This window comes from Phragmites australis, chromosome 21 (genome assembly GCF_958298935.1).
Source record: "Phragmites australis chromosome 21, lpPhrAust1.1, whole genome shotgun sequence".
Lineage (NCBI taxonomy): Eukaryota > Viridiplantae > Streptophyta > Magnoliopsida > Poales > Poaceae > Phragmites > Phragmites australis.
The window spans coordinates 5307431-5334433 of record NC_084941.1 but is presented as its reverse complement, the minus strand read 5'-3'; the positions used below and the strand labels follow the sequence as shown (position 1 = coordinate 5334433).

The 27003-nt window shown below is 44.4% G+C and overlaps 2 protein-coding genes and 1 pseudogene across 4 annotated transcripts; 2 read left to right on the top strand and 1 right to left on the bottom strand.

Annotated features, from left to right (window-relative positions):
- The first annotated feature begins 6379 nt into the window (after window positions 1-6379).
- Window positions 6380-10351, top strand: LOC133904068 (eukaryotic translation initiation factor 2A-like; annotated as a pseudogene).
- Window positions 10352-14629: 4278 nt separating this feature from the next.
- On the top strand, window positions 14630-22096 carry LOC133903648 (probable protein arginine N-methyltransferase 6.2). 3 transcript variants are annotated; one of them, XM_062345083.1, is made up of 14 exons: window positions 14630-14847; window positions 14976-15168; window positions 16072-16137; window positions 16251-16319; window positions 17530-17565; window positions 18243-18308; window positions 18540-18608; window positions 18709-18786; window positions 18881-18959; window positions 19127-19221; window positions 19404-19488; window positions 21006-21199; window positions 21331-21449; window positions 21548-22096. In XM_062345083.1, exons 2-14 carry the CDS (start codon window positions 15052-15054, stop codon window positions 21588-21590), a joined length of 1116 nt encoding a protein of 371 aa, XP_062201067.1. In that variant the 5' UTR covers window positions 14630-14847; window positions 14976-15051; the 3' UTR covers window positions 21591-22096. The 3 variants fall into 3 exon arrangements, with proteins under 3 accessions (XP_062201067.1, XP_062201066.1, XP_062201065.1); XM_062345082.1 differs by lacking the exons at window positions 14630-14847; window positions 14976-15168 and adding an exon at window positions 15191-15475 and having other exon boundaries at window positions 21331-21467; XM_062345081.1 differs by lacking the exons at window positions 14630-14847; window positions 14976-15168 and adding an exon at window positions 15193-15475.
- Window positions 22097-24285: 2189 nt separating this feature from the next.
- On the bottom strand, window positions 24286-25070 carry LOC133904067 (BTB/POZ and MATH domain-containing protein 4-like). Its single transcript, XM_062345541.1, has 2 exons — window positions 24783-25070; window positions 24286-24699 (listed from the first exon to the last, which is right to left on the bottom strand). Exons 1-2 carry the CDS (start codon window positions 25068-25070, stop codon window positions 24286-24288), a joined length of 702 nt encoding a protein of 233 aa, XP_062201525.1.
- Between the last annotated feature and the right edge of the window lie 1933 nt (window positions 25071-27003).

Here is a 27003-nt window from a genome sequence, read left to right as displayed (position 1 = left end):
TCTGATGTGTAAAACTGCTCGCTTTCTGCTAATCTGAACTTAATTTAAGGATATATCATAACCATCCTTTGTCCCCATTTTTCATGCCAGATGTTGACCTGACATACGTGGAACTTATGCAGAACCCCGTCAGAAAGGTGATCTTGGTCAACAAAGCCATTTGGTATTAGCTGTCCTGTGATTTTTCAAGTTTAGTTTTAATATTGATGGTTGAGTCAATCCCTTGGGTTAGTGGGGGTGATTATATTCCCTACCCACGAGGGATCAGATCATAGATTTGTTCAGAATCTTTTTCCAGTGGTACGTAACATACTCGTCGATAGTGAGATACCTGTGGTGACTTCATCTATCTTTAAGCTTCGCATCTTTAGTGTTCAGTAGTCGTTGTGTGAGTACGTGTATACGGTGGTGTGAATGTGTGCTTGCGTCTACGAGTTGTTTCGATGCTTTAAAAAAATGAGGTTATGATACAGGCCTGCACTTTGCCGCTTTTGGTCTGACGTGTGGCAAACCCATTGTCGATGAATATTTGCCAAGACCCACCAGGCATTTCTAAAAGGAAAAAAGAGCAACCTCTTGTCAAAAAGAAGCGATGTTTAGGTGTGCCGTCAAACTTTTCATTCTTCTGCATTCCATTCATCCATGGGTCAAATGAACGCGAGCATCCAGTGATGTTTAGGAGAAAGAGCAACCTCTAGTAAAGAACAAGTGACATCAGACATCTCAAAAAGTAGAATATGAGCCAGTGTTTGCAGTACTGTCCTGATTCCAGATCCAAGCATCATAATTGGTTGAGTCTGCAGTGAAGTGCACTTGCATGTAACATTGTTTCATCCTTCAGTTTGTTCACCGACTAGAGGGCATCTTTCCTATCTTGATCAGAATCGGTCACGTATATAATATGGTCACCAGGCAAACTCCTTAATCCTCAGTTTCTGTAATTGCCGAGACATAGTTCCTCGGTTTCATTCTTTTTGGCTGAAGTGCGATGTGAGGACGCTGTAATTTGGTTCAGAACATTCAACCGCCCTGATAACATGCAGCCGTGTCAGCCGGTACCGTACGATTCTTATCGAGTGGCCCAGGGGTGGTCGTTATTCCGAACGTTGTTTCTAACTTGTAAAACCATCTCTAACGATTTTCTATCAGTGCCTAGAATCTCTTCACGAAAGGATTTTCGTTTTCTTCAGCGTTTCAATAATTTTTTTCACAGTTTCCGTCACGAAGTGATTTTCAAGGTGATTCCCTTCAAGACGGGATTATCCAGTGGCGGACCTAGCTAAAAATTATAGGTAGGGCAGAATCATACGGAAAATTTAACCAATAAAAATTAAATCGTATACACATATCATATTTAAATCGAAGCAACATCAAAATAGAGTATAAATGGTATAGAAGAAGAATCAAGATGGTACCTCTTGTATACAAGTAGTCGAGTAAACAACGATTCTTAAACCATATAAATCAACATACATCAAAAGATATAGTACAAACCTGTCAAATTCAAAAATTATTCAATTAGTGAGTGATAATTAAGTGATCATATATTGCAAAAATGTAGATAATATTACGAGAAGACATACCACTCATAAAACACTAAGAATGTCTAGGTCTTTTAGGAGGTTTAGGTAAGCTCATTTTTTGATCTTTCATAACTTGAAATGTCTTCTTAATTTTATCCGAATCAAGTCCTCTAAAAATATTCTTCTCAATGTAGCACAAAATCAAATCATTGAGCCACTCATCGGATATCCTATTACGTAAATCTGTCTTGATTATATTCATAGCCGAGAAAGATCTTTCAACCGATGCCGTTGCCACTGGAAGGAGCAATGCTAACTCTATGATGCGATAGACTAGAGGAAAAGCAAGATGTTTTTCAGTTTCTATCAATTTCATGGCTAAGCTTCCAAGATCATGACAAGCTTTGAAATCATCAACTCTTCGCACGTGAAGAATGAAGGTCTCAAGTTGATCCCTTATAAGCGAACGCTCAACAATTGAGAAATCATGATCATAGATCTCCGTCAGACGAACAATCTTATCAACATCAAACTTAGAGAATGAGTCTCTTGGATGAAGACAGGATAAGAAAACAAGTAACTCTGATGATACCTCATTAAAGCGATGATCCATCTCCGTGATAATAGCATCAAGAGCAGCAAAGAAAGTATCAACACGATAATGATGCTCTTGAGTTATCAAGTCTCCATCAAGCCTTGAGCGACCCCATCTTGGTATGGGCTTGTTCATATTTGGTAGCGGAATCTTTTTGGCAACACAAAAAGATTTGACTTCTTTAAATAATGGCTCCCAACCTTCATTTCGCAAGGTGACCAAACGTGTCTTGACATCAACTAGTAATGACATAGACTGAACAATATTTTGATCCTTTCTTTGTAGTAAGAGAGACAACTCATTTGTAATGCGAAGAACTTGCAACATCAATTTCATATTTAAAACAAAGGAAAAGCTCTCCATTTTGCGTACCAAACCAGCTGCTCGACCAGGATTACGCTCATCCTCATGAATCATGGACAACACTCTGACCACAGAATCCTACATTGCCCTCGAAGTTTAGCAACAGATAAACCATAGTCAGCAAGCATCTCAAGCAAAGCTTTCTTTAATGCATTTGATGTTGTATCCTCCACATATTTGAGACCCAAAAACCTTTCCACAACCATTCCTTTATTGTTCACGAACCTACAAGACACATGATGCAATTAGGTGACTAACTTGTTGCAAGACCCAGATAATTTATAGAATACATAAATAAATAATAACTAACCTCACAATCACAACCATCTGCTCTGCTATTGAGATATCACGAGATTCATCAATTAGAACTGAGAAATATTTATCACCAATCTCTTCCTTTATCACTTCCCTAATCTCTATCGCAAAACTTTCAGTAAGATCCTTTTGAATCTTGTGAGAAGTCATTTGGGCATTTAATGGACACAACTCCTCAAATGCAACCTTTACACTCTCATTCCTCTTTTTGTACCACTCAAGCATCTCTAAGAAATTCCCTCTATTTAAGGAGGAGGGAGATTCATCATGTCCACGAAATGGATGACCTTGCGCAATGAGAAAGCTTGCAACATCTAAAGAAGCTGTCAGACGAACTTCATATTTCATTTCAGCATCAACACTATTAGTCTCAACCCTATGTGTGATACTTGCCCTTCGATTCTTAAAATCTTCACATGCTGTCCTTGCTCTATTATGACAACTAGTTGGCCCACCAATAGGAAGAGGAAGTCCATGATAAGTATTCTTCCAATTCCTATACCCTGCTTTGGTGAAAACATCATGACCAAATTGTTGCTCTAAGGGCCCCTGCTTAAAAAGAAAGCAATAGAAACAATATGTTGCATCCTTTGCCACACTGTACTCTAGCCAATCATTTTGCCTTAACCAACTTTCTAAAAATACCCTACTATCACATAACTTGCGAGGAAAATCATGGCCAAAAGGTTGTGTCGGGCCCTTCAACAAATAAGCCCTCTTAACATCATCTCTAATGTTTGGATGAAATCCCTCAATAGGAATCGGCAATGGCGGGCTGGCGGCGACGGCAAAGCCGGCAAGCCGCGAAGGCGGAACCACCCGCAGCGGCGCAGGCGCGCAGCCGAACCGCCCAGACGCCGGTAGCCCCAGACCGCCCCAGCCCCCAGATCCGCCGATGAGGAGTCGAGGAGGCGCACGGGCGCACGGCACGGCTTCGGCAATCGGCAGTTTGGTGGGCTCCCTCTCCCTGAGCGGTGGCGCACCGCGCACAGCACTGCCAGCGGCCAGGACGCCAGGTAGGGTGCTCGGCTGCTCGCTCTGCCCTCTCTCCGTGTCCGCGTGGGCGTGGGGAATGGCTGCAGCCCGCAGGAACAGGCCAGGCGAGCCTGCGAGGTGAGAGGAGCGTTTAATTCGATTTGGACTTGTGTCCTGTGGGCCGAAGTGCCGAATGGATTATGGAGTTGGAACTAGCCGGCCCAAATTGATTCGATCCCCTTCAACCTTCATCTTCTTCCTCCGGCAGCCTACGTGACAGCCAACCGAAGAACCGAAGAGGTAGGGCGGTGGCCCTATCATGCCCTATAGGTCGGTCCGCCTCTGGGATTATCTTTACTTTCCCTTCACGAATTCCTTCGAAAAAAAACTATTGAAGATGAGAAAATATAAAGTGAATGAGAACGGAAAGGAGAATCGAGAAGGGAACAAAATAAAAGAAATATAGTTGAAGATAGTCTAATGGCTCGCCGTGCCTCGCCGGAGCGCCGCCACATTCCGGCTGTCTCCTGCGTTCTTTCCTTTCCTTCCTCCGACATGAGGGCGCGAGGCCTCCAGCCCTCCAGCGCCAGAGGCGAACTGAACGTGCGCGGGCTTCCGGCTCCGGGATCGAGCAGCACGTCCTACGTCGCGGAGGGGCGCGGGGACCTTGTGAGCCGGCCGGCCGTCGCCAGCGCGCTCGGCGGGTGAGTCCTCGCCTGGCAGTGCCCACAGCGAAACGTGCACGCACGGAGCGACGTTGCGGGGAGGAGGAGTGCGCGTGCTGCGAACCTTGTCTCGGGCCTGCGAGCGAATGCAGGCAGACAGCCCACAGGCCTACGGTTACTTGCGCCCGGTGTGTTGCAACAAGCGCGCACGATTCAGAATGGACGAAGCGAAGATTGCAGCAAAACTGCCGTGCTCCTAGTAGACTGGAGTAGACGGCTTGCGAGTCAATTCATGATCACAACGCATCTATTTTGTTTCAGTTAAGAAGATATTTTTTCTCGAGAATGTATCTAACCAAATCTTTAATCCGGATCATTGACTGCTATACCAATTAAATCTTTAATCCGGATCATTGACTGCTATATTAGTGCTGCTTTTCTCGTTCGCTAGTTGCAGTAAATCAGTCTGCGCCAATTGTCGTTTTGCTCCCAAGATGTGTGGCCAAAGGTCCCTTGCATGGCTGGGCATCACGAAGACACGAACATGTCACGGCTTTTCCTCGTGCATCACTAATTTTGGTGGGACAAGAACACCTAAAGAACTTTGGTGCCACGTTATAGCTAGCAGTTAGCTATAACTGTTGGAGGTGCCTTTGATGGCGAGAGAGCCTACCTCAGCCATGTCACAGTGCCACACGGACAGCATGACCTATTTTTTTCGAAAAAGGGAAACTTTATTAACTTTTGCGCTAACAGCATGACCCATGGTCGCCTCTGATTTAGGTCATATCGCTGAATCAGTTACGCAAGTCACCTTGGCTAGGGCCATGTCGAAGGAACAATCTATTATTTATCACTGAATAAATATCTGTTCTACGATATATCATTAATGTGTCAATAATATATGGGTTATTCAGTAGTAAATAGTAGAATCTCCTCATGTTGAACCAGAGAGAATGGAGGGCCTCGTGATTAATCTAACCTTGCCCAAATAAAAAAAAACGCGGAGCGGTGAAACCAACCATGAATATTGAAGTGAATTCTGTTGTACAATGACATCCAAGGCTAGTATGGTCACTACAAGAAATTCGAGCATATACGACAAAAATAGTTGTGATAAAATATGAAAATATCACAAAATGGGGGTTATTTGTGATGATTTAAGAAATTTCATCATGAGTCCGCAGTGAGATAGTTTCGTCAGGTGTGTCTATAATAAACTATTATCATCGTCATCAAATGTTCACTGTTTTGTGATATTACTATATGTCATCGTCACAAAAAAAAAAGTTAGGCAATGCTTAGTATACCTCAATGACGAAATCTGTTTTGTCACAAAATATTAGGCCCACCCACATTGCCTCTTTTTTTTTGTGAATTCTCCAAACTCGTCCCCAAATTTGAACCCAACACTCCAAACCCTAACCCTCACCTCCGCGATGTCGGCCACCATCACAGCCCTGACCCCTCCGACGACCACCCCGATGGCGCCCCCACCATCCTCTGCGGCAGCCATTACCTCGAAGGCTGTAGTGTCCCTAGATCCAGCCGCCCTCGGCCCTGTCTTCTCGCAACACCCCTGGACATCGGCGAAGCCATCCACCCGCCCCTGCGCGGCTGGCATGGGGCTATGGCTGCAGGGGCGTGGGCGTGGTGTTGCGGTGGTGATCGTTGCAGCTTGTCAGCTACTGTGACAAAAGCACTGCCATATACAACACCTGCATCCACTAGGCGCCATCCCCAACCCCTCCACCCACACCGTCGTCACCATGCTCACGATCTTGCCACCGCTCGCGGAGGACTCATCACGTGCTCGGCCATTGCTTCGTCGTCCCCTCCCCCGAGAACCTAGATATCCTCCCCTACCCTTTCTCTCTTCTCGATGCGTGTTCCTTGTAATCTCTCGCGTTGTCCATTGCCCCATCCACAATGCGCCAACCACAATGCGCGAGCCTAACGGTTTCACGGTGTGGTTCGGCCCGCCCTACCCACCGAGCTCTAGCCCGCCGCAGAGGCTCCCCAAGAAAGCATGCAGTGCCACCTCCTTCTTCGCCGACAGCACCTGCTTCATGGCCACGGTGCTTCGAGCTCCCGAGCCTCCTCGCCGCCGTGCTGTCACCCACGTGGCCTACCTGCAGGCCTTCCAGAAGTTGTCCTCACCGCATGAGAAGAATGTCACGGTCTAGCACGTCAACATGGCCACCGTCCTCTACCAACACTACCAGAAGAGCATGTCCAAGGCCATGTGGTTCATGTTACTTGAGCTCTGGTGACACTGATAAAGTTATGCTGCTTGAACTTTGATGCTTAATTATGCATGTAGAACCATGCCAAATAAATACATAATTAAATTAAATTATGCTTGTGTATCTGTTAATGTATACCTAGATGTATAATTGCATGTAGTGTCATATCACTCATTTAGCAGGTAAACACTTTGTCGGAAGGAGTGATAGGCATTTTCTTGTTAACAACACCCATCACATTTTCTCTTGAAATCCTTTACTAGTGGCGAACTGGCAATCTGATCATAGGAACATCAGTAAAAAAATAATGTTGTCACTCAACTGAAGAGATATTTTCTAGCACCTAAATCTTAGTAATTTCATTGGCTACTAAATAAGCTTTTTTATCACTGTTCTAGTAGTATTACTTTTCTGCTGTCGTTCTATATGGAATCTTCAATATCTGCACACATGAGTTTATTTTTTTGTTTTTTAAATGGAAGCAGTCTGGGAGAACTTTTATCTATAAATTGGATTTAACCTCAATTTGAGATGGGGGTACCATGAGTTGCATTTCAGTTCTTATGGTACATGACATGTTGATTGAACTTGTAGGACAATGGTTCAGTTTTCTGTAGATGAGTCAGTTGCTTGCCGGATGATGCCTAATGAGATACAATTCCTTGATCCAAAAGATTTCACAAAAGGGATTTTGTCTGGGATAAGAATGCTTGGCATAGCTGCAATGGAGCTAGCAACTGCGTCAGGATCTCATGTTGCTGGATTTGTACCAGAGGCAAAGGTCCATATTTTAACTTAGTTTGATTGTGTTTCCACAAACTAACTTCAGAACCTTAGTGATGATGACATCACTCCTTCAAATACACACAAGGTGAACTCGTTCCTCGTTATTCATACTTTCTTGGTAAAGAATAGGATGCTACTAAGTTTTTACAATATTTTGTTGTTTAGGAATATGGAAGAAGCACCACAAGTTCACCTGAACCTCACCCTCGAAGGCCAAGTCTACTCGGACTCAAAGTCGAGCTCTAGTCAGACTCCAAATTCAGTTCAGAGTTTCAAGACAGCATATCAATAAAACAGGCATAACTTTCGCATACGAGTCCAATTGCGACGTTCTTTGACTTGATAGAAAGATAATGATGAGCCCTTTCCAATGGATCTAGTCTCACCCTTAGATTTCTTATAGATTAAGTGTCGATGAAATAAGGTGTTGCACCACCGTTATGGGCCTTGTTAGGTCTTATAAGTGTGTCGGGGTCGAAGTCCAAGTTGTGTATGTCTCTCCCCACAGCCGTACAACCCTCGTAAAGATTCTGATCAAAACAGATCGAGAATCCTTGTAACCACTACACAACTACTCTGTGGTTATCAACCATGCTAAAATGCAGTTGACCTCACCAAGAAGATTTTTCCTACAAGCGAATCAAGAACACAAGAAAGAATATGGTAGATGTAATCTAAATATTGCTAATTACCAATGAAGAACACGAGTTGGGGTTCCACAAACCGATATACGGTGAAACTGTCTAAAATAGAATAATCTAAGAAAAAACCGAGCCTAAACTATGATGACTACTGTATATATATAGAAGGGATGTGAGGAGGTCAACCTAGGATTGTACGGTCATGGAGAGAGGCATACACAACCTGGACTTCGACCCTAACACGCTTATAAGACCCGACAAGGCCCGCAACGATGATGCAACATATTATTTTATCAACTCTACTTAATCTATAAGGAATCTAAGGATGAGATCAGATCCATTGGAAATCTCTTGTCATAAGCTTTCCAGCAAGTCCAAGAATGCCTCAATTGAATTTCGTATGTGAAAGCTATGCCTGTTTTATTAATGTGATGTCATGAAACTCCGAACTGAATTTGGAGTCCGACTAGAGCTCGACTTTGAATCTGAATAGATTGGTGCTTCTTCCATACTCCTGAACAATAAAACATCATAAAAACTTAGTAACAACCTATTCTTTACCAAGAAAGTATAAATAGTGAGGAACGAGTTCACCTTGTGTGTATCCGAAGGAGTGATGTCCTCATCACTTAGCGATCTTACCTTTTTTTTATTTTGGATTTCAAGTAGGGTGTTCTCGCTTGTGTTTATATTTTCTCTTGCAACAAGGATGCACAAAATCAAGCTATTGCTCGTAGGAGCTTTTTTCACTGCTCCACTGTTCAATTACTCTGGAATGAGGGGTCTACAGGGCTTATTGTTCTTGCTCAAACTGATGTGGATAAAAGCAACCAGAGTTACTATGGTGAAACCAAGTTGAACTACTTGACAACTGACATGGCCTTTGAAGAAATTGTTCCTCTTAGTAAGTTCTTAGATTTTGACAAGACTATTTCTTTAATTTCTGGTTGCTGACCCTATCATGAATTCACAAAAAAGAACTGGCCGGTGCATGATGTGTAGTGGTCTTCTTCGGATTCTAAATTTGCTTTTACGATGATGTCCCCGTCAATTTGGAGAAAGTGCAGATTGCCATTACAGAACACAACTTCTTGCTGCCAATTCCTTGTGGAATTGTACCAGGGCAGTTTTCTAGCAACAGGTTCCCAATACGCAGCTCGTTGAGAATGCAGACCTTGTAGATGGTGCAAGATGTAGGTCCTCACACACCGCATGTCGCCTTATTGAGTGTTAGACTTCTTATTGTACTCAGTTAGGATTGTTAGCTTATCATGGCCACACTCTTTCCTGTCTGGGCCTCCGACCTATATATGTAACCCATTGGTGTGCTAATCAATACATTGCGTGATTATTCTGCTATCATGGTATCATTGTGGTTCGCTCCTTCGACCTAGCTTCTGCCTCCACAAACCCTAGCTGCAGCTACCATCTCCTCCATGGCACGACCATCCCTCCACCGTCAGCTCCCTTCCATGGTGCCTCTCCTCCTTCCCATTGATGAGCTCTCACGCGTGCGATGTCACCCCACCATCGGCCTTCTTCCGTAGTGTGAAACCCTAACCGTCGTCGTATCCTCCGTGATGCCTCTCCTTTGTGCGTGACAACTGCCCCCTCTCCCTTATGGCCCCCTCTACCGAAGATGAGGAGGCCCGCCATAGTCTCCCCACACTATAGCAAGTGGCAAGGTCTCTTCCTCAACGCGCTCAGCAAGTACGATCTTGCCGATCACATTCTCTCTAACTCTGACGACTCCGATGACGTTGCTTGGAAGTAAATGGACTGCACTATGCTCTCTTGGCTCTACAGCATGATCACCCCCGAGTTGCTCTAGGTTGTCCTGACCGCCACCCCCACTGCACGCACCGTGTGGTTGGGCCTTGAGCAACAGTTCCTTGGGAATAAGGAAACTTGTGACCTCTACCTCGACACTGAGTTCCGCATGTTTGTGCAAGGTGACCTGTTGATCTTCGACTACAGTCGCAAGCTCAAGGGTTTGGCTGATGCACTTGGTGACCTAGGCGAGCCGGTTCAAGACCGCACTTTTGTTCTCTTTGTTCTCTGCAGCCTCAACGATAAGTTTTCCTACATGGGCACCCTCCTCAAGCGTCAAAAGCCATTCCCATCCTTTGTTGAGGTTTGTTTTGACCTCATGTTGGAGGAGCTCACCATGACGTCCGAGCCAACTGCCTCGTCGACTATCCTTGTTGCCACTACCCCCTGCCCCTCGCCCTCCTGCCGGTAATGATAATAGTGGCAGCAAATCTTCTGGCGCGCCGGCCCCCATAGGAGGTGGTGGCGATGCGTCCTCTTCTCGCAGTACCGGTGGCACTAACAACAACTATCACCATTGCCGCAACGATGGCACCTCAGGTGGTTCCGACAACAGTGGTGGCACCGATGGCGGTTCAGGCAGCGACACTCCTGCTTGGCCACCAATGTACAACCTGTCGACCGTGACCTTCCATGTTTGGCCTGGTCCAGTCGACCCTCGTCATGCCCCTAATGCGTTGGCTGCGTACGCTGGCGGGATGCCACAGGGTCATGCTGGCGTCCCTAACATGCCTCTCCAGTACATGGTGCAGCCTGCCCTGTAGTAGGATCAGTAGGCCCTGGTGAATGCTTTCAACACTATATCGCTGACGCCACCGCCAAGCATGGATTGATACATGGATTAGGGTGCTACTTTGCATATGACATCGAACTTCGGTAATCTAAATGTTTCCCACCCTCCCTCGCCTTCCTGTCCTTCTAATATCATTGTCGGTAATGAGTCTTTGCTACCTATTACATCCACCGGATATGTGTCTTTGCCTGCTGCCCGCGGTCCCCTCCACCTACGACATGTTCTTTTCTCTCCTCACATTGTTAAGAATTTAATTTATGTTTGTCAGTTCACTATTGATAATAATTGTTCTATCAAATTTGACTGCTATGGCCTTTCTGTGAAGGACCTTCAAACCAAGAATGTGATCGTCAGGTGCAATAGCTCCAGGCAGCTCTACCCTCTCCATGTATCTTCTTAACCTTCACCCCACAAAACACTAGGGCTTTCCTCGCCTTTCTTTGCCTTATTTGGTGTTCAGCCCCCTTACTCCCATCTCCGTGTCTTTGGGTGCAAATGTTACCCTAACCTATCCGCCACCGGCTATCCATCCGACCACAAGGGTTACCGGTGTCTTGACTTGTCCATAAACCGCATAATCATCTCCTATCATGTCACGTTCGATGAAGCTTCCTTTCCCTTCGTTGAACTTGCTTCGCCACCTCCTTCATCCAACTTTGATTTTCTCTTGGAGTTAGATTGTGCACCTCTCCCGATTGGCACTTGTTTTTCTACATGTACTGTTGTTGGTCCTCACCGTGCTAACCCCGCTGCCCCTGCTGGCGCCTTGCCATAGGTAGTTGCCAACGGAGCTGGCGTGGTCCATGACATCACTACCACATCTGGTGCTATTGCCCCCCATCGGCTTGCCACGAATTGTTGCCACCAACACCGGGCCTCTCCGTGCGTGCCCGTGGTTCTTCGCGTGCATGTGGTTCCCTGCCCGGCCTTTTGCCACTCGGGTTTCCCCTGCGTGCCTCTCCATTGAGCTTCTCACCGCTAGGGTCTCCACAAAATGTGTGTACATCAGCGCCCTCTACAATGTCTTACATGCCCACAGTGCAGGTGTCCCCATCCGCGTCATCCGTGATGACCTCCACACCGCCATGCGCACCCTCCGCGGTGCCTCTTTCGGCCTCCGCCGTCCCTATTATCCCCGTGACCAATGCTCACACCATGGTCACGTGAGGTAAAACGGGCTTTCGCCAGTCAGTTACGCACATGAATCTTCATGTCGTCTCCCTCAGTTCGCTGCCGAAGACATACAGGGGTGCTTTGATGAACCCCAACTAGTGTGAGGCCATGACTGAGGAGTTCACTGCCCTTTAGGTTAATCACACATGGGATCTTGTGCCATGTCCGTCTGGCGCTAATATTGTGATCGGAAAGTGGATCTTCCGCCATAAGTTTCTTCGAGATAGTGCTCTTGATATTTACAAGGCCTGTTGGGTCCTCCACAACTTTATATAGGGACCTAGTGTGGATTTTGATGAGACATTTAGTCCTATCGTGAAGCTTGACACCATTCGAACAGTTCTAACAATGGCTCTCTCACAGGATTGGCCTATTCATCAATTGAACGTGAAAAATGTCTTCCTTCATGGCATGTTATCTGAGATAGTTTACTATAAGCAGCTATCTGGCTTTGTTGATCCGTCATAGCTTAATCATGTATGTCGCCTTAACAAGTCATTGTATGGTTTGAAGCAAGCTCCTCGTGCATGGTTCAATTGCTTTGCTTCTCACATTCTCTCTCTTGGCTTTGTTGGTGCCAAGTCAGACACCTCCTTGTTCGTCTACCGGCGTGGCACTGGCACAATATACTTGCTGCTCTACATCGATGACATTGTGTTCACAACCTCCTCTAATGCTCTCCTTCGTCAGGTAATTTCAACCCTCACTACAGAATTCTCCATGAAGGATCTTGGCAGTTTACATCACTTCTTGGGGGTTTCCGTGACTCGACGTGATGGTGGCTTGTTCCTTTCTCAGCGGCAGTATATGCTTGATACCTTGCAACACTCATGGACACTCGTGCCAAGCTTCCTTTAGATGGTGCACCTATTTCTGATGCCACCCATTATCGTGACCTCGTCGATGCCTTGCTACTCACATTCACTCACCCGGATATTGCTTATGTAGTGCAGCAGGTTTGTCTACATATGCATGATCCCCGAGAGCCTCATCTTGCTCTTGTCAAGAGGGTTCTCCGCTATATCCGAGGCACTCTTGATTATGGCCTTCAACTACATCGCACCTCCACGGTTGATCTCATTACATACTCCGATGCTGATTGGGCTAGATGTTTGGATACTCGTCACTCTACTTCTGGTTATGGTGTGTTCCTGGGTGATAACCTCATCTCATGGTCATCCAAACGTTAGCACATTGTCTCGCACTCTAGTGCTGAGGCTGAGTATCGGGCTGTTACTAATGCTATTGCTAAGACTTGTTGGTTGCACCAGTTGCTTGGAGAGCTTCACTATCCGGTGTAGCGTGCTACTCTTGTCTACTGTGACAACGTCAGTGCTGTTTATCTCTCAACAAACCCGGTGCAACATTAGTGCACCAAACACATTGAGACTGATCTACACTTCATCCGTGACAAGGTTTTCGCTGGTGCCGTGCATGTTCTTCATGTGCCGACAACGTTATAGTACGCGGATATCTTCACCAAGGGTTTACCATCTTTGTCTTCACCGAGTTCCGTTCCAGTCTGAACATCCATGCCAGTGGCTAATCACAACGCTCTGACTGCGAGGGAGTGTAGACTTCTTATTGTACTCGGTTAGGATTGTTAGCTTATCATGCCCAGACTCTTTCATGTCTGGGCCTCCGGCCTATATATGTAACCCATTGCTGTACAGATCAATACATCGTGTGATTATTCCGCTATCATTGAGGCCACCACAATGGATATCTTTGCAAAACATAGATGGACTGATGGAGGTTTAGCAGCCGAATTGGTGGATGGCGTTATCTTCTTTGTTTGTTAAAGGAAGAACTTGATCTTTTGTTAGCATTTTTTTATATCAAATGACTACAAATTTGTAACAAGTATTGGTTGCATACATCATCGGATGTAGAGGCTGAAACATAATCAACTCTATTCCATTATTTAAAAAGGAGGGTAATGAATTTCTGAACATATAATAGTGCACCTTGTATTTATTCATTCCTGTCGCAGCGTCACAGTTCTGAAGTAGAAAGGGTGCGGTCTAGTAATGCAAAATATGTTATCATATTCGTATTCCATATTTAACTCTTCGAAGTACCTCCTGTGCTTTGTTTGAAAGTCTGAGACAAAAGGATTTCATAGGCATCGGCGCACAACAATGATTTAAGGGGGGGGGGGGGTTTAGGAGGGCTTTAGCTCCAAACTCCATCGTGGATTTTGACGGAGCCCTTCCAAACACCTCAGCTCTACTAATTCATGAATTAGCCAATTTAATGGAGTAACTCTTTTCATAGTTCATTTTGATGGAGAAGCTAAAGAGGTACTCCACGAACCCCATATTCATATGTCTTCATAGAGTTACGGATAATTACTTACCACTATCACTAAGGTGATACTCCGCATCCCCACCCCCGTCCTTCATGTCTCGAGACCTGCTTGACTTTTTCCATATACAGTTTTGGTCCTAGCTATCTTCGTCCCACCACCGGTTGACTCCACCCGCAACCGACCACCGCCCACCGCCGGTTGACTCCGCCCGCAACCGACCGCCGCCCACCGCCTTCGCCCACTTGGCACTGGTTTACCCAAGTGCAGAGATAGGCCGGGCCAGTTTTGTTCAGTGGATCATCGGAGCACCGGAACTGGGTCTGCCCAAGCCCAACAAGGAGTCTAAGAGTCTATTTGGATTGTAGCAGGGGTGGGCCAAAACCAAACCGCCCAAATTCTACGCTAGTCGCCTCCTCCACTCACTCGCCTCGTCACTCGCGACGCAACACAAATACATTTCCCCCTCATGCTCCTCGGCGCCGATACTAGCCTCATGACGTTGCCTTCTCCGACGATGTCCTTGGCGAGAGCGGCAGAAGGGCTGGTTGCTTGTGTGTTTGTGTATATGTGTTTTGCTCCCTGAGTCTCCTCGGTTTCTTTGGTGATTTTGGCGGTGCCGATTCCATCTCCGGTGAAGTTCGACTGAGTTTTGTCTTGCTGTATCTTGCGATTGGGATGAAGCTCAGCGTTTCCCTCATGTTCGCGTTCTGTTTCCGGCCCGGCGAGTTGGTCGTCGGCGCCGGCGTTTCTCTCTTCCAGGCTGTGCTTGGCGAGGCGACGGCCGTGGCACGTTCAGTGGTCCAGATGCGTCGTGGAGTGTCCAAGGCGTTGGCTCATGCGGCTTTTACCAATGTTTGGAGCTCATTGTCAACACAGCAGTGGAGTTGGTTCCGTTTCCGGCGATCTTGCTCGGCGACGGCAACCGGAGAAAAAGACCCCGAAGGACTTCGTTGTAATTTATTTTCTCATAGGGTCTTTGGTGTAATATGGGGATGCAATGTGTTTTCCTTCTAATATATTTTCATTCCGTTCGCGAAAAAAAAAAACCTTTCCCCCTCATGCTCGCCGGCGGAGCGGACGGTAATGGCCTCCTGCCGCGGCCTCGCAGGCCGCGGCGCGGCGGCGGCGGCAGGGGGTCTCCGCCAGGACAGGCGGCTTCTGGGGCGCAGCCGCACCCAGCGGCCCCGCCGTGGACCGACTACGACGTGGCCTACTTCAAGGCATACTCCCACATCGGCGTCCACGAGGAGATGCTCAAGGTCGCACCACGCTATCTACCTATGTTTCTAGCTTCCTCCTGGAGGAGAATTGGGCGGCTGTGTTGGCTGTCTGGTCGTTGGGGTTAGGGTTTTATTTTGTTTAGCAAGTGCCGCAATTTGTGGATCGGATTGGGGGGATCGTTGTTGTTGAACTAATGTTGGTGTGTGGGACCCGTTGTTTGCGTTGGTTGAACTAGCATATTAATCTGCATAGTTGTGGCATATGAAATATGGTCATGGGAACCACACTACCATTGTGCAGTTCACACCTGGAAAATTCTGCTGCAGTGGTATCTGACAATCTGTTCAAATGTGAGCTTGATTGGTAGAGCATGGACCGTAGCTAGCATGTCTCACACCGAGTGCACACATTGTGTGCTATGCTTATCTTTCATACAAAGCCTAATGTGAAATGATGCCTCTCCTTATGCACTGGTGCTCTTTTGTATTCCTATTTGTGATTTATGTTGTATTGGTGGCTTCAAGTGTCTACGGATTGTTCTGTTTTGAAATATTTTTAAGAAAAATAGAGAAAGAAACAGGTATCGAGATAATGGAACATCACATGGTACTGATTTTTAGGTTGCTGATTTCAGGATCATGTGCGGACTAGTACCTACAGAAATGCTATCATGCATCACCAAGATCTAATTTCAGGCAAGGTAAGGGTCATCTATCAATTCATATGTTTTCTGGACTAAATGATATTCTTGGCAAGATACAGTTTTCTGTTCTGCTCACTTCACTCTTGCGATTTGTCAATGACAACTTTCAGGTTGTTTTGGATGTGGGCTGTGGCACTGGTGTTCTTTCCATATTTTGTGCTTTTGCTGGTGCCACTCGGGTAATTTGTTACTTATTAACTGTGCACTTATGTATTGCTGTTGATATTATGAGTTAAAGCTGATGGATTTTCATTGTATCCCCCGCTTATTCTATAGATGTTTATTGCATTCTTAATATTTGTCGCCTTTGCGCCTGCACCATACTTCCACATAAAACTTTGTCCCCCCCCCAAAGAAACAATATCTTGGTAAATTGATACTTAGCAGGCAGACATTGATCATTTGTATGATAATGAATTCAGATTCAGTTATTTGCATCTTTAGTTCTTTCCTGTTAATTTGAAAAACATATGCCTAACCAAGAATTTGAGATTATATAGGTTCTTGACACGTAAATTATAGTTGCACTCTCTATCACACACATGGAGACTGATAGGTGGGAGGGGCCGCATCTCAGTGAGAGAACCCAGTGGTAAAAACAGTATTTTCCCTAAATTACATTATGACTCAAGGGGGTGGACTACGATGTTTCCAGTGCCACTGTTAAGGAAACTAAGACCTTGTTTGGCAGGGCTCTAGCTCCCAGCTTTACCTCAGTTCTGGTGTTTATAAGTTAATATAAAGTGGTTTAAGTATCTATTTTCAGTCTAGAATGTAAACAAGATGACTCACTTAAATATCTCCAGTATACCCTTAATCAATTTCTAGAGCTAGAAATATCCTGCTCCAAGAATTCTTGGAGCTGGAGCTCTGCCAAACAAGCCCTAGACATCCTCTGTATACTCAGTGTTCTGTCAAGTTCTGTCACTTTTAAGTTGTATGCCAATTAAATGTGATGAACTTTGATATAATTATATTGCATGCTGGAAGTGACCTGTGGTAGTAATAGTTGGTTGCTTGGCTTGAGAAATTGAGCCTTTTCTCGTTTCAGATCTTACATAAAGATGCATGAATGCATTGATCCTTTGATCTGTACCAGAACATCTCATGTACTTCTAGTTTACCAAATACCAGCAGCACCCATTTTTAATCTTTTTTGTGTTTTGAAGCGTATTTCTATTTGTTGCAGAGAAATTGGACTTTATCTTTTGTTAGAACACATGTAGTATGTTGTGTAATACTACAGAGTTCTCCTTTTCATGAGTGCCGTAAATTGTTCTTAGGTTATCTATATGTGGTAATTTATTTCTTGATACAGATGAAAGATTTTCTCTCTTTTTTTCATTCATTTATAATTCATCTCCTTGAATGAGTTTATTATGTTCTCAGGTTTATGCAGTCGATGCAAGTGACATTGCATTACAGGTAGATCCTTCGCACTCCCTCTGTTCCCTTCCAGTTGTGCCAATTTTACAATCATATTTTTGCTGAGCGGCAGTAATTTTTTGCTTCACTGATATATTAACTTACATTGTCAAATTGGAGAATAAACCTTGCATTGAAAAGGTCCATCCTCCCAGCCCTCCTTTGTGCCTACTTATCAACTCGTAACAACTAAAAATGGTTGCACTTAGGGGTTAGGGTGGCAGCTTTTTCGCGTTGCTTGGTCATCCCAGTAGGAAGGGTGCCGCACCCTTCTGACGTTATTAGTGTACTACAATATGGAGAATTTGCCCTTGTGATCAGATAAATACTGTCTTCTGTTACTACTACATCTGCTAAATAATATGTTTGTTCTTGAAATCTCTTTTCCAGTTTTGTTAGGGCGGCAGCTTTTTTGCGTTGCTTGGTCATCCCAGTAGAAAGGGTGCCGCACCCTTCTGACGTTGTTAGTGTACTGCAATACGGAGAATTTGCCCTTGTGATCAGATAAATACTGTCTTCTGTTACTACTACATCTGCTAAATAATATGTTTGTTCTTGAAATCTCTTTTCCAGTTTTGCTAATATATTGTATGTAGTTTTACTTTTCTGTATTTATTATTAGCGTCTGTAAGTTATAATGTTGATTCTGAATATTCTTTTCAACTACACATTTTCAGGCTGCGGAGATTGTCAGAGAGAATGAGCTGTCTGACAAAGTTGTGGTTTTGCATGGCCGCATTGAGGTACATGTTCTTATCTAGTTTCTGCTATTGTGCACCATTTGCATATACCCAAATCTTTATTGTACTTTCATGTGATGTTTTAAATTATTTTCTCATTCTGCTGATATCATCGCCATTAATCATCATCCTTGAAATTATATATTATTGTGGTTTTATCACGATCCTTGAAGTTCTTCTTTAAGGTGTTAGCTGTGATATGTAACATGACTATATTTGAATATTCAAACGCAGGATGTCAATATTGAAGAAAAAGTTGATGTCATCATATCTGAATGGATGGGCTACATGCTTCTATATGAGGTATCTATTAACATCTCTATTATTAGGACACTTGGGCTAATTCCATGCTCACTTTACATCAGTGCTATTCATCTTTTGAAATCTAGTCCTATTCATGCAGAGTATGCTGGGGAGCGTAATTTTTGCTAGAGATAAATGGCTTAAGCCAGGAGGTCTTATTCTTCCATCTCATGCATCGGTACGAGTTCGAGAAAAATATTTTCTAATGATTAACTAGTTGAGGTAGGTCTGAACAATTTTCCGGCTGACATACAAGGCATTTTTTTTTGCAGCTTTACATGGCACCTATTACAAATTCTCAGAGATATCATGATAGTATTTACTTCTGGCGAGATGTATATGGCATAAAAAGTGAGTTGAATTGTCCCATGCCCCCCTCTGTCCCTCCCTATCTTTAACCAGTGTAGCTTCCAAAAATACGAAGAGACTTAGTTATTTGCTTGCCATATGCATAATAGCTCCAGGTGCAGTATTTCTCATTCTCAGAGTAACCTGTTATTGTTGTTTTGATTGAACAGTGTCCTCTATGATGCCTCTTGCAAAACAATGTGCGTTCATGGAGCCATCCGTGGAGACAATTAGCGGCGAGAATGTCTTGACATGGCCAACTGTGGTGAGTCCCAATTGTTCTGACAGAAGCGCATATTCTTGTCTACTTGACATGCATTTTATGCACAGATCGCTCTCAGGCCTCATATAGTTCTAGTTTCTTCAGTCCTATGTTGTATAGCTCCCAAGTGTAAAGTGAGCGTGTCTTTTTGTCTGAAGCACAACTTACTTGGGTTCCTGGAGCAGGTGGCACAGGTGGATTGTTATACCATACAAGCTCCGGAGCTTGAAACCATCACTGCTGCATTTAAATTTACATCAATGTTGCATGGTAAGTTGTACTAGTTTGTTCTTTTTACATGTGAAACAGGTACATATGGTGGAAGTAGATCATGATTCCATCTACTAGATTTGCACAGCTGGTTTTCTTGGCTGATAATTTGACCAATAAAGCCTGTATATTGAGATGACCTGTCATAAACTCATAATCATACCTTTTGCCTATTTTTTTAATCTGGGGCTTCGTCTGTCCTATTGAACATACTTCTTAGATAAGACCGCATGATGTTTCTATCGAAACTACTCCAGCTTTCCTAACCCAGTTCATAAGGCGTACGGGTGAAGCGTTACTTGGATTCTTGCCACAGTTAGGGGCTTATTTCTTGCTTGCAACATTGTGTACGCTAGGCGATAAGTTTTAGCAGCCTCAAGGTAGCCAGCTGGTTGTACGAGCCTACTTTAGTGGACTGTTCAAATTTTGGCCAATTCTAGTCATTTTTCGTAAAATCAGTTTTTTCCCCCTTGCTTCTGAGGGGATTGCTTATACTCTCTTATCCCTTTTATAAGAGGCATTTTGACCAAGCAGAAAGATTTAAAAAGTTCTAAGATTGAAGAAACCAAAAAAAGAGAATGTTAGGGTAAACCCATCGGGAAGATAGTCAGGCGGCGTCGTCTACTAGAGAAGGGATTAGATCATAGATTAGGGAGATAGAATATTAGGGGAGACTAGATTAATTCATTACAATGGATGTTGTACCCTCCTTTATATAGGAGCCAGTCTTAATAATCTAAACTAACAAATTTTATCTCAACTGATCTTATCTGATATCTAATCTTACCTCTAACGTGATGCTACAGTAACGTACTGGTACAGCACACGAAGGCGAAGCAGCACGGCGCTACAGTAACCCCCCGGTTCTACAGTGCGCGCGAACAGTAATTCCAGCACGTAGCAGAGAATGAATAAGCTGCCCTTCCATCAAGTTATATGGAAAGATAGGAAATAATGGTTTAATGCTTGAGATAGAATGCAACAAACAAGGGCAATAGAGAGAAACTAACATGGAATCCGTAAACGTGCCTTATAATTAGATGACACTGAATCCACCTAGTCTTTTCAGCCTATCATGGAGATATATTTGACCTGGCTTATCTCATACTTTTGTGTCCGAATACAATGACTGGCCGGATGGGAGTTATATTTTACCTACTGTTGCAGAATACAATACTCACATTCTTGCTAGTTAGTTTGCTCTGATATAAGGACAGTTAAGTTCATTGATACCACCTAATGGGAACAACTGCACTTTTGCTGCCACTGTCATTATCTAAACCACTATTTATATACAGTTTTATTGTTGGTTCTTCTTCTGCAGTCATGTCTTGCTCAGCTGTTTCCCTATATCAATATCTTTTGGTTACTCACATTGCCTTTAACTTTTGCCTAGTGAATGGTCACTGAAAGTTATGTTGAATTGTGCTTGATCTTTGTCAAGATTGTGTTTTATATCGTATGTGTAGATGGGAAAATAAAAGCTTTTTCTTTGTGTCTTGTGTTATTTTGTTTAGCTCCGTTGCATGGTTTCGCGTTTTGGTTCGATGTTGAGTTTAACGGACCAGTTCGCCAGAAATCCAAGAAGCAAGCAAGCCAATCATTGGATGGGAACACCCAAAATGCCAGCCCAAGCAGTAAAAAGAAAAAACCAGATGTCTCTATTGTTCTTTCAACTGCACCAGAGGATGCCCCTACTCACTGGCAGCAGGTGATTGTTTTCCACTGTACCATATTGATTTTCTTTTTTGTCTGGTGTATGGTTAGTTTGACATTTCTGCAGGTTCGCATTGTTAAAATCCACAATATTGATTGGGATTTCTTCTCTCTCTCTTTTTCCAGACCCTACTGTACTTATTCGAACCTATAGAACTAAACAAAGACCAGATTATTGAAGGTTCTGTTACCATATCTCAGAGCCAGCAACATGCTCGCTTCCTTAACATATGCCTTAAATATTTGTGAGTCTTCTAGCTCTGGTGCGTTTCAGTTTTCTCATGTCTTCGCCACTTGCAAGCCTGATATATAACTCTGAGCTCTACACATGTTTTTTTTGCAGTACTGGTGATCAATGTTATGTTAAAGAATCCGTGATGCGATAATATGGTGAAACTTCAACAGAGTAACCTTTTCTCTAAATAGACACAAATCTATTGTTGTGCGTCATGAACCTCGCTGGTTATTGCAATTTTTGAGCGCTCTGGCTGCAGTGGGACTTCATGGTGGCAGATAAGATCAAAATGCAGTGCGGTTTGGAATGTAGCGATTTTGTAGGAAACAAAGCAATTCGTCTATAATTCCTGTGAGAATCCTTGGTTCTTAACCTGGCAGAGATCCCCCCTGATTTTAGCGGGACTTGGTTAGGTCAGCAATTTAATGGCCTCTCGTGTCCAATTGATGAAAGGAGCATAGACAAACTACATGTTGACCAAAGTAGATAGGTTTTTTCCCAATCTTTTGACAGTGTAGTTCTTAGCCCATCATTGGTGACACTTAGTTGTTTTTTTTCATACTAGACGGTCATGCGGATTATCTCCATTCTTTGTATGAACTGTTGATGTTGCAATATTTGGCGGTGTCATTGGCCATTTGGCCGTATGAAATTTTACCGAATGGTGGCATGGTCATTGCTTTATAAGAGCACTGTAAAAACTAGAAAGTCTCCCGTGGTAGTGGGAGGGAGGGTCAGGGCCACGGTTAAAAAACCGACGGTAACCACTCAAAAATCGTGATAACCGGCTCAAAAATCGTGATAACCGACGGTAACCGCTCAAAAATCGTGATAACCGACCTTCTTGTCTGGTTCGGTTTCAGAAACCGAACGGTAACTGAATTTGAATTTAAAAAATTCGAAAAAAATATAAATAAATTCAAAAAAAATCTTAAGAAAATCTAGACACAATTCTAAGATTTTTTGTGAATTTTTTTTCAAAAATAATATCGTTTGTACTATATTCTATAGGGAGGAAGTTTGAAAAAAATAAAAAAATTGAAGCGTACGGCTCAGTTATTAACTCATGTTAAGGAAAAATTTAACATGTAAATACATATTTTTTTTAAAACATATTTTAAAAGAATCTTTAAAATTGGTTTCACTTTATTTAGAGTTTATTAATTTCTCTATGGTTTTTACAAAGTTCATAAGCATAAAGTGAATATATTAAGAAACAATACTGTAATTAACTTGTTCATGTCTACTATTATTTTTTCTACATAAATCATAGTATAAATAAGCTAATGAAAGTGGCTTTACTATTTTTTGAGGTGTGATGGGTTAGTTATGAATTAATCTAGTCGCAACATATTTACATAATCATGCATGTTACAATAACTAATTCATGAGTTCATGTATTTTTAAAAGACATAGGATCATGTAAGAAGACTAACAAAATTAGTTTCATGTTTTTTGGATTAGCAAAGAGTAAACCATGCATTTAACTTGGTTTAACAAATACAATTTCTCACAGAAAATTTTGAACTTTTTTATAAGTATAAATACTTTTATCATGTAGATCATGTTACAAGGAAACCAATAAAATTTGTTTCACTTGATTTGAAGCTCAGATGAATTAGTTATTGATTTTACAAGATTGAAATAATTTTTGGATTTTTTGTTGAACTTCACTAAAAATCGAGAAAACCACTCGATAAATCGGGAAAACCGAGCGGTTACCGACAATGTGAAAAATTCGAGAAAACCGCTCGATAAATCGCAAAAACCGCTCGGTAACCGGTCATCGTGATTTTTTTTTTCAAATTTCAAATTTTGTTAAATAAATTTTATCTGAATTTTCGACCGGTTACCACGGTAACCGCGAATTTTCGGTTACCGCCGGAGCTCAGTAACCGAGCTCCGATCGGTAAGGCGAACCTTGATCAGGGCTGGAGCCTGGAGAGGGATGGGTGCAAGCGACCAGTGGAGCGATTGGATGCGGGAGGAAGCCAAGATGGGGCGGAGGGCGTCATCGATCTGCCTTCTCTTTGACAGCGACAAGCGGTGGTTGCCTCTTTTACAGTAGTAACAAGTACGGAGTAATTTCTTCTTCTTGCCCTGTCCACCTGCTTCGCTGCGGGGAATCTTTAGAATTCTGATTTCTGAACCACAAGCCGTGGTGCTGTTCACTTGGTAAAAATGGGAAGGAAATTCTTGTCCGTGACAACTACTACTCTGTAAAGATCATCTGCCCTACGTACGAGCTGCCCTTACAGGAACGAGCCTGACCTGCCTGGCGACCAATTCTCCAAAGGAAATAAAAAATTCCGCCCCTGCAGGACAGTTCTTGTCCCTGAACCGAGCAACGTTTACATGCAAGTGTTGAGCTGAGCAATCCCAAAATGAAACCGGAGGCCGAACTGTAGCAGGCGATGCTAGGCCCAACTTCTCTTCCATCTTCGTGTCCTAGGCCACCTTGATCATGTATCGCCTGTCAATTTGCCTATAGGTAGGCTTAGATGAACATAATCTTCTTCCCTCGATGAAAAAAGGTTTTGTATCTTCAACATGGTCAAATGAAATCATGGAGATGCAAGGCTGTTGACGTAGGAGTAGGAATTTGGTAATGCATGCTACTGTTCACAGTCAGGACAGAGCAATAGAGTCCCACCTCAGTCGTGGGTGCAGCCGTGCAGGGCTACAGGCTACGACGAGACAATTTTCTCTCCGCTTGATGTGGACGTTATCTAAGACAGAAAACGAAGCTGTAAAATGACATAGATTCCACGGACAGGAGGGTGGTCAACCCTCTCTCCGTTTCTTGGTTTCTTGCAGTACGCTGGAGCTTTCGGCCTGGTGGAGCGCTACTTACTATTCCGGTTCACCGGGGACGGCGGGCAGCGGCTGCAGGGCCAGGAAACCCGGCCGGAATCGGTGTATATGAAATGTAGCAGGATCTTGAACACCTGAGCCTCCATATTATCAATCCGCATGCGAAGCCCTGTGGCAGTGCCCTCTCTTGTCGCGTCAAAGAGCTCGGCCTTGAAGACCGGCGACCGAGCTGCAAGAACACATCTGTGGGCGCTGAACGTCTCACCGGCGACTTGGAACGTGACATCGGCGCCCTCTTTGTCCACGAGGAGGTCACCGAAATGACGTTGCAGGTCAGACGGCGGAGTTGCTCTGTTCTCCGTGCGGAATGTGTTGCAAACGGAGACATCACAACTGATTGTGAAGCGGCCGGCCACTAGATGCTCCGACGCCTCCAGAAACTCCTCCTTGATGAAAACGTCGCAACCGTCCCGGCCGCACACACTTCAGAGTACTCTCTTTCGTCCGTGTATACGGAGTGACCTGGCACCGGTTTCGCCGCCGGATCGAGCAAACTAAACCTTGCTCGTGCCTTGACAGGCTCGGCGACTCTGGCTTCGAGAGCAATGAAGATTGATATGTAGTCGGCGCAAGAGGAACGGGCGCCATTGGGGAAGTAGCAGATGCACCAGGAGCAATCCCCGACCCTGAAAGTAGGAGACTTGACGCACTGGCCATTGGGGAGCTCCTTTCTCTGCGAGTAGCGATCGACGTGGAGCAGGCGGCGCCCGGTCACGTTGCCCCCGACGATGGCCGAGGCGGAATCCAACGTCGGCATGCCAGCGATCGAGGGTTTTCGGCAAGATTCTGAATTGGGCGCAACACGGGCGGACGGCAGAATCTTGTGCGTCGTCGAGGGCTTTGGCGGCCAGCTGACAGGTGGCCCGTAACTGAATACTCACAAGGTCCAATGGCTGTCGCAGATGGGCTGGGCCGCTCGGTACAAATGGGCCTCAAGCTGACGTGCTCAAATGGATGAAAACAAGACGCCACAATGCAGTGAGATAAAACTGCACCTATCCGGCTTTCACATCTCTACTATTTTAAAATATATAGTAATTTTCGTATCAAGAAGGACGTTCTACCTCTAATTTTATAAATTATTTTGTAAAAATTACTCACCTCATGCTACTCAATCTCTACTACTCCACTCGTACGTATTCCACTCGCCTCTGACTCGCACATCCACTTACTTAGCATGTTACGCGCCATGTATATCGGCCACCTCCCGCAGCTCCTAACTGATATCCATACATAAACGGACCCAATAACTAGTAGATACTACAAAGGATATCAACCAAATTGCAATACTCACGTGCTCATATGGGCAGCCTAAGAACCTCTTGCCATAAAAATTCTCAGAGAATTGAGGCCTAGGAATCGACACGTATTTGCATTTTTTCCTTGTACCATATTCCAAACCCTTGCAATCAGGAATTCAGGATCATCCATGCGCCAACAGGGTCCGTATTCGGCTAGCTCCGCATACCGGGCTTTCTTCATTGGACAAATCGCCATCGCAAGGCAAGGCAGGCGTGGAAGGTACGAGCACTGAATAACTGCCGCCTCTTCACATGGTGATTCACGGTCGTTGTTGGACCTCGGAACGCCTTCAACGTCACGGGTTACCGAGCCATGGTCCCTGTGCCTTATGCTCCCACCAACCGGAACTCCTCGACCATCTCCTAGTTTTTTTTTAATGATACCAGCAAAAGGTTTGTCCGTTGTATTAATTAGAACAAAGCCCGACGGACGAATAGAGTTACAAAAGCCAAAAAATAGCAAAAACAAGGTCGGGGAGCCCGGCAAATCCGCAACCCGATGATGAAGGCCTATTCTTACGCTATAAGGCGCCTAAGGTGACGCGCGCCCAAAAAAACTCAAAGAGCGGCTTCATCCTTAATAATTTGAATGATTTTTTCCGGTGGCCTGCTCTTGATGGTCAAAGATGTGTCAATTCCGTTTCTTCTATATCTCTCAGGAAATGAGCATATAAGCGATCTTATTACTTTCCGCGGAGTCTGATGGATATTAATCATGGTAGTCCACTATTCATGGACCGAGTCCGAATGCGGCCATTGGGCCGGGTTGATGGCGGCTTGAGCAAGCCATGCGGCGATTTGGCTATATATACTCGTCAGGTGTATCTGCAATCCGCCAGAAGATGATGGCAAGTCTTCGGGATTCACCGACAAAGACCATAGATGGTGTTTGAAGGCCATCCCCACTTAGAGAGCCGATCTACGATCCATATCCTGTTTTGATTGGCCAGCCAAACAAAAAGCATGCATTTGGACGACGCCTAGGTCTTCTAGAAGATAACGGTATAGTTGGTGTCGGTGGAGCCACAGAATTGCGTCCTATATGCCAAAGCCACGCTCGAGCGTCTTTAGTCATGAGACTTGGCTTTGGCTTCTCTGACGTGCTCGGCTGCAACGATTCACTCCAGCCACGCTCGAGCGTCTTCGTGGATTGGTGGCTAGGGATCAGGAAAGGAGGTCCCCAAGCCGCGGCACTGTAGCTTCGATACAATGGTAATCCTGTGCATATCTGGAATGAGCGGAATGGCCGGGTGTTCTGCAGCTTGACAACCCCGCCGTCAGGTCTGGTGCAATTCATCGCCGAGGAACGGAGGAAGCCCTCGTGTGGGATAAGGCAGGGCTTGTTGTTTGGTCAGACTTTTTTCTTCAATGAATAGGCCATGTGTAGTT

Excerpts from the sequence above, each read along its gene's own strand:
- LOC133903648 (XM_062345081.1), top strand. The coding sequence starts at position 15,203 with ATGGGGATGCAATGTGTTTTCCTTCTAATATATTTTCATTCCGTTCGC. Across the intron at positions 16,138-16,250 it reads AAGATCTAATTTCAGGCAAG|GTTGTTTTGGATGTGGGCTG; the intron begins GTAAGGGTCATC and ends GACAACTTTCAG. Across the intron at positions 19,489-21,005 it reads ATTTACATCAATGTTGCATG|CTCCGTTGCATGGTTTCGCG; the intron begins GTAAGTTGTACT and ends TATTTTGTTTAG.
- LOC133904067 (XM_062345541.1), bottom strand. The coding sequence starts at position 25,070 with ATGCCGACGTTGGATTCCGCCTCGGCCATCGTCGGGGGCAACGTGACC. Across the intron at positions 24,700-24,782 it reads TCGATCCGGCGGCGAAACCG|GAGGAGTTTCTGGAGGCGTC; the intron begins GTGCCAGGTCAC and ends GTTTTCATCAAG.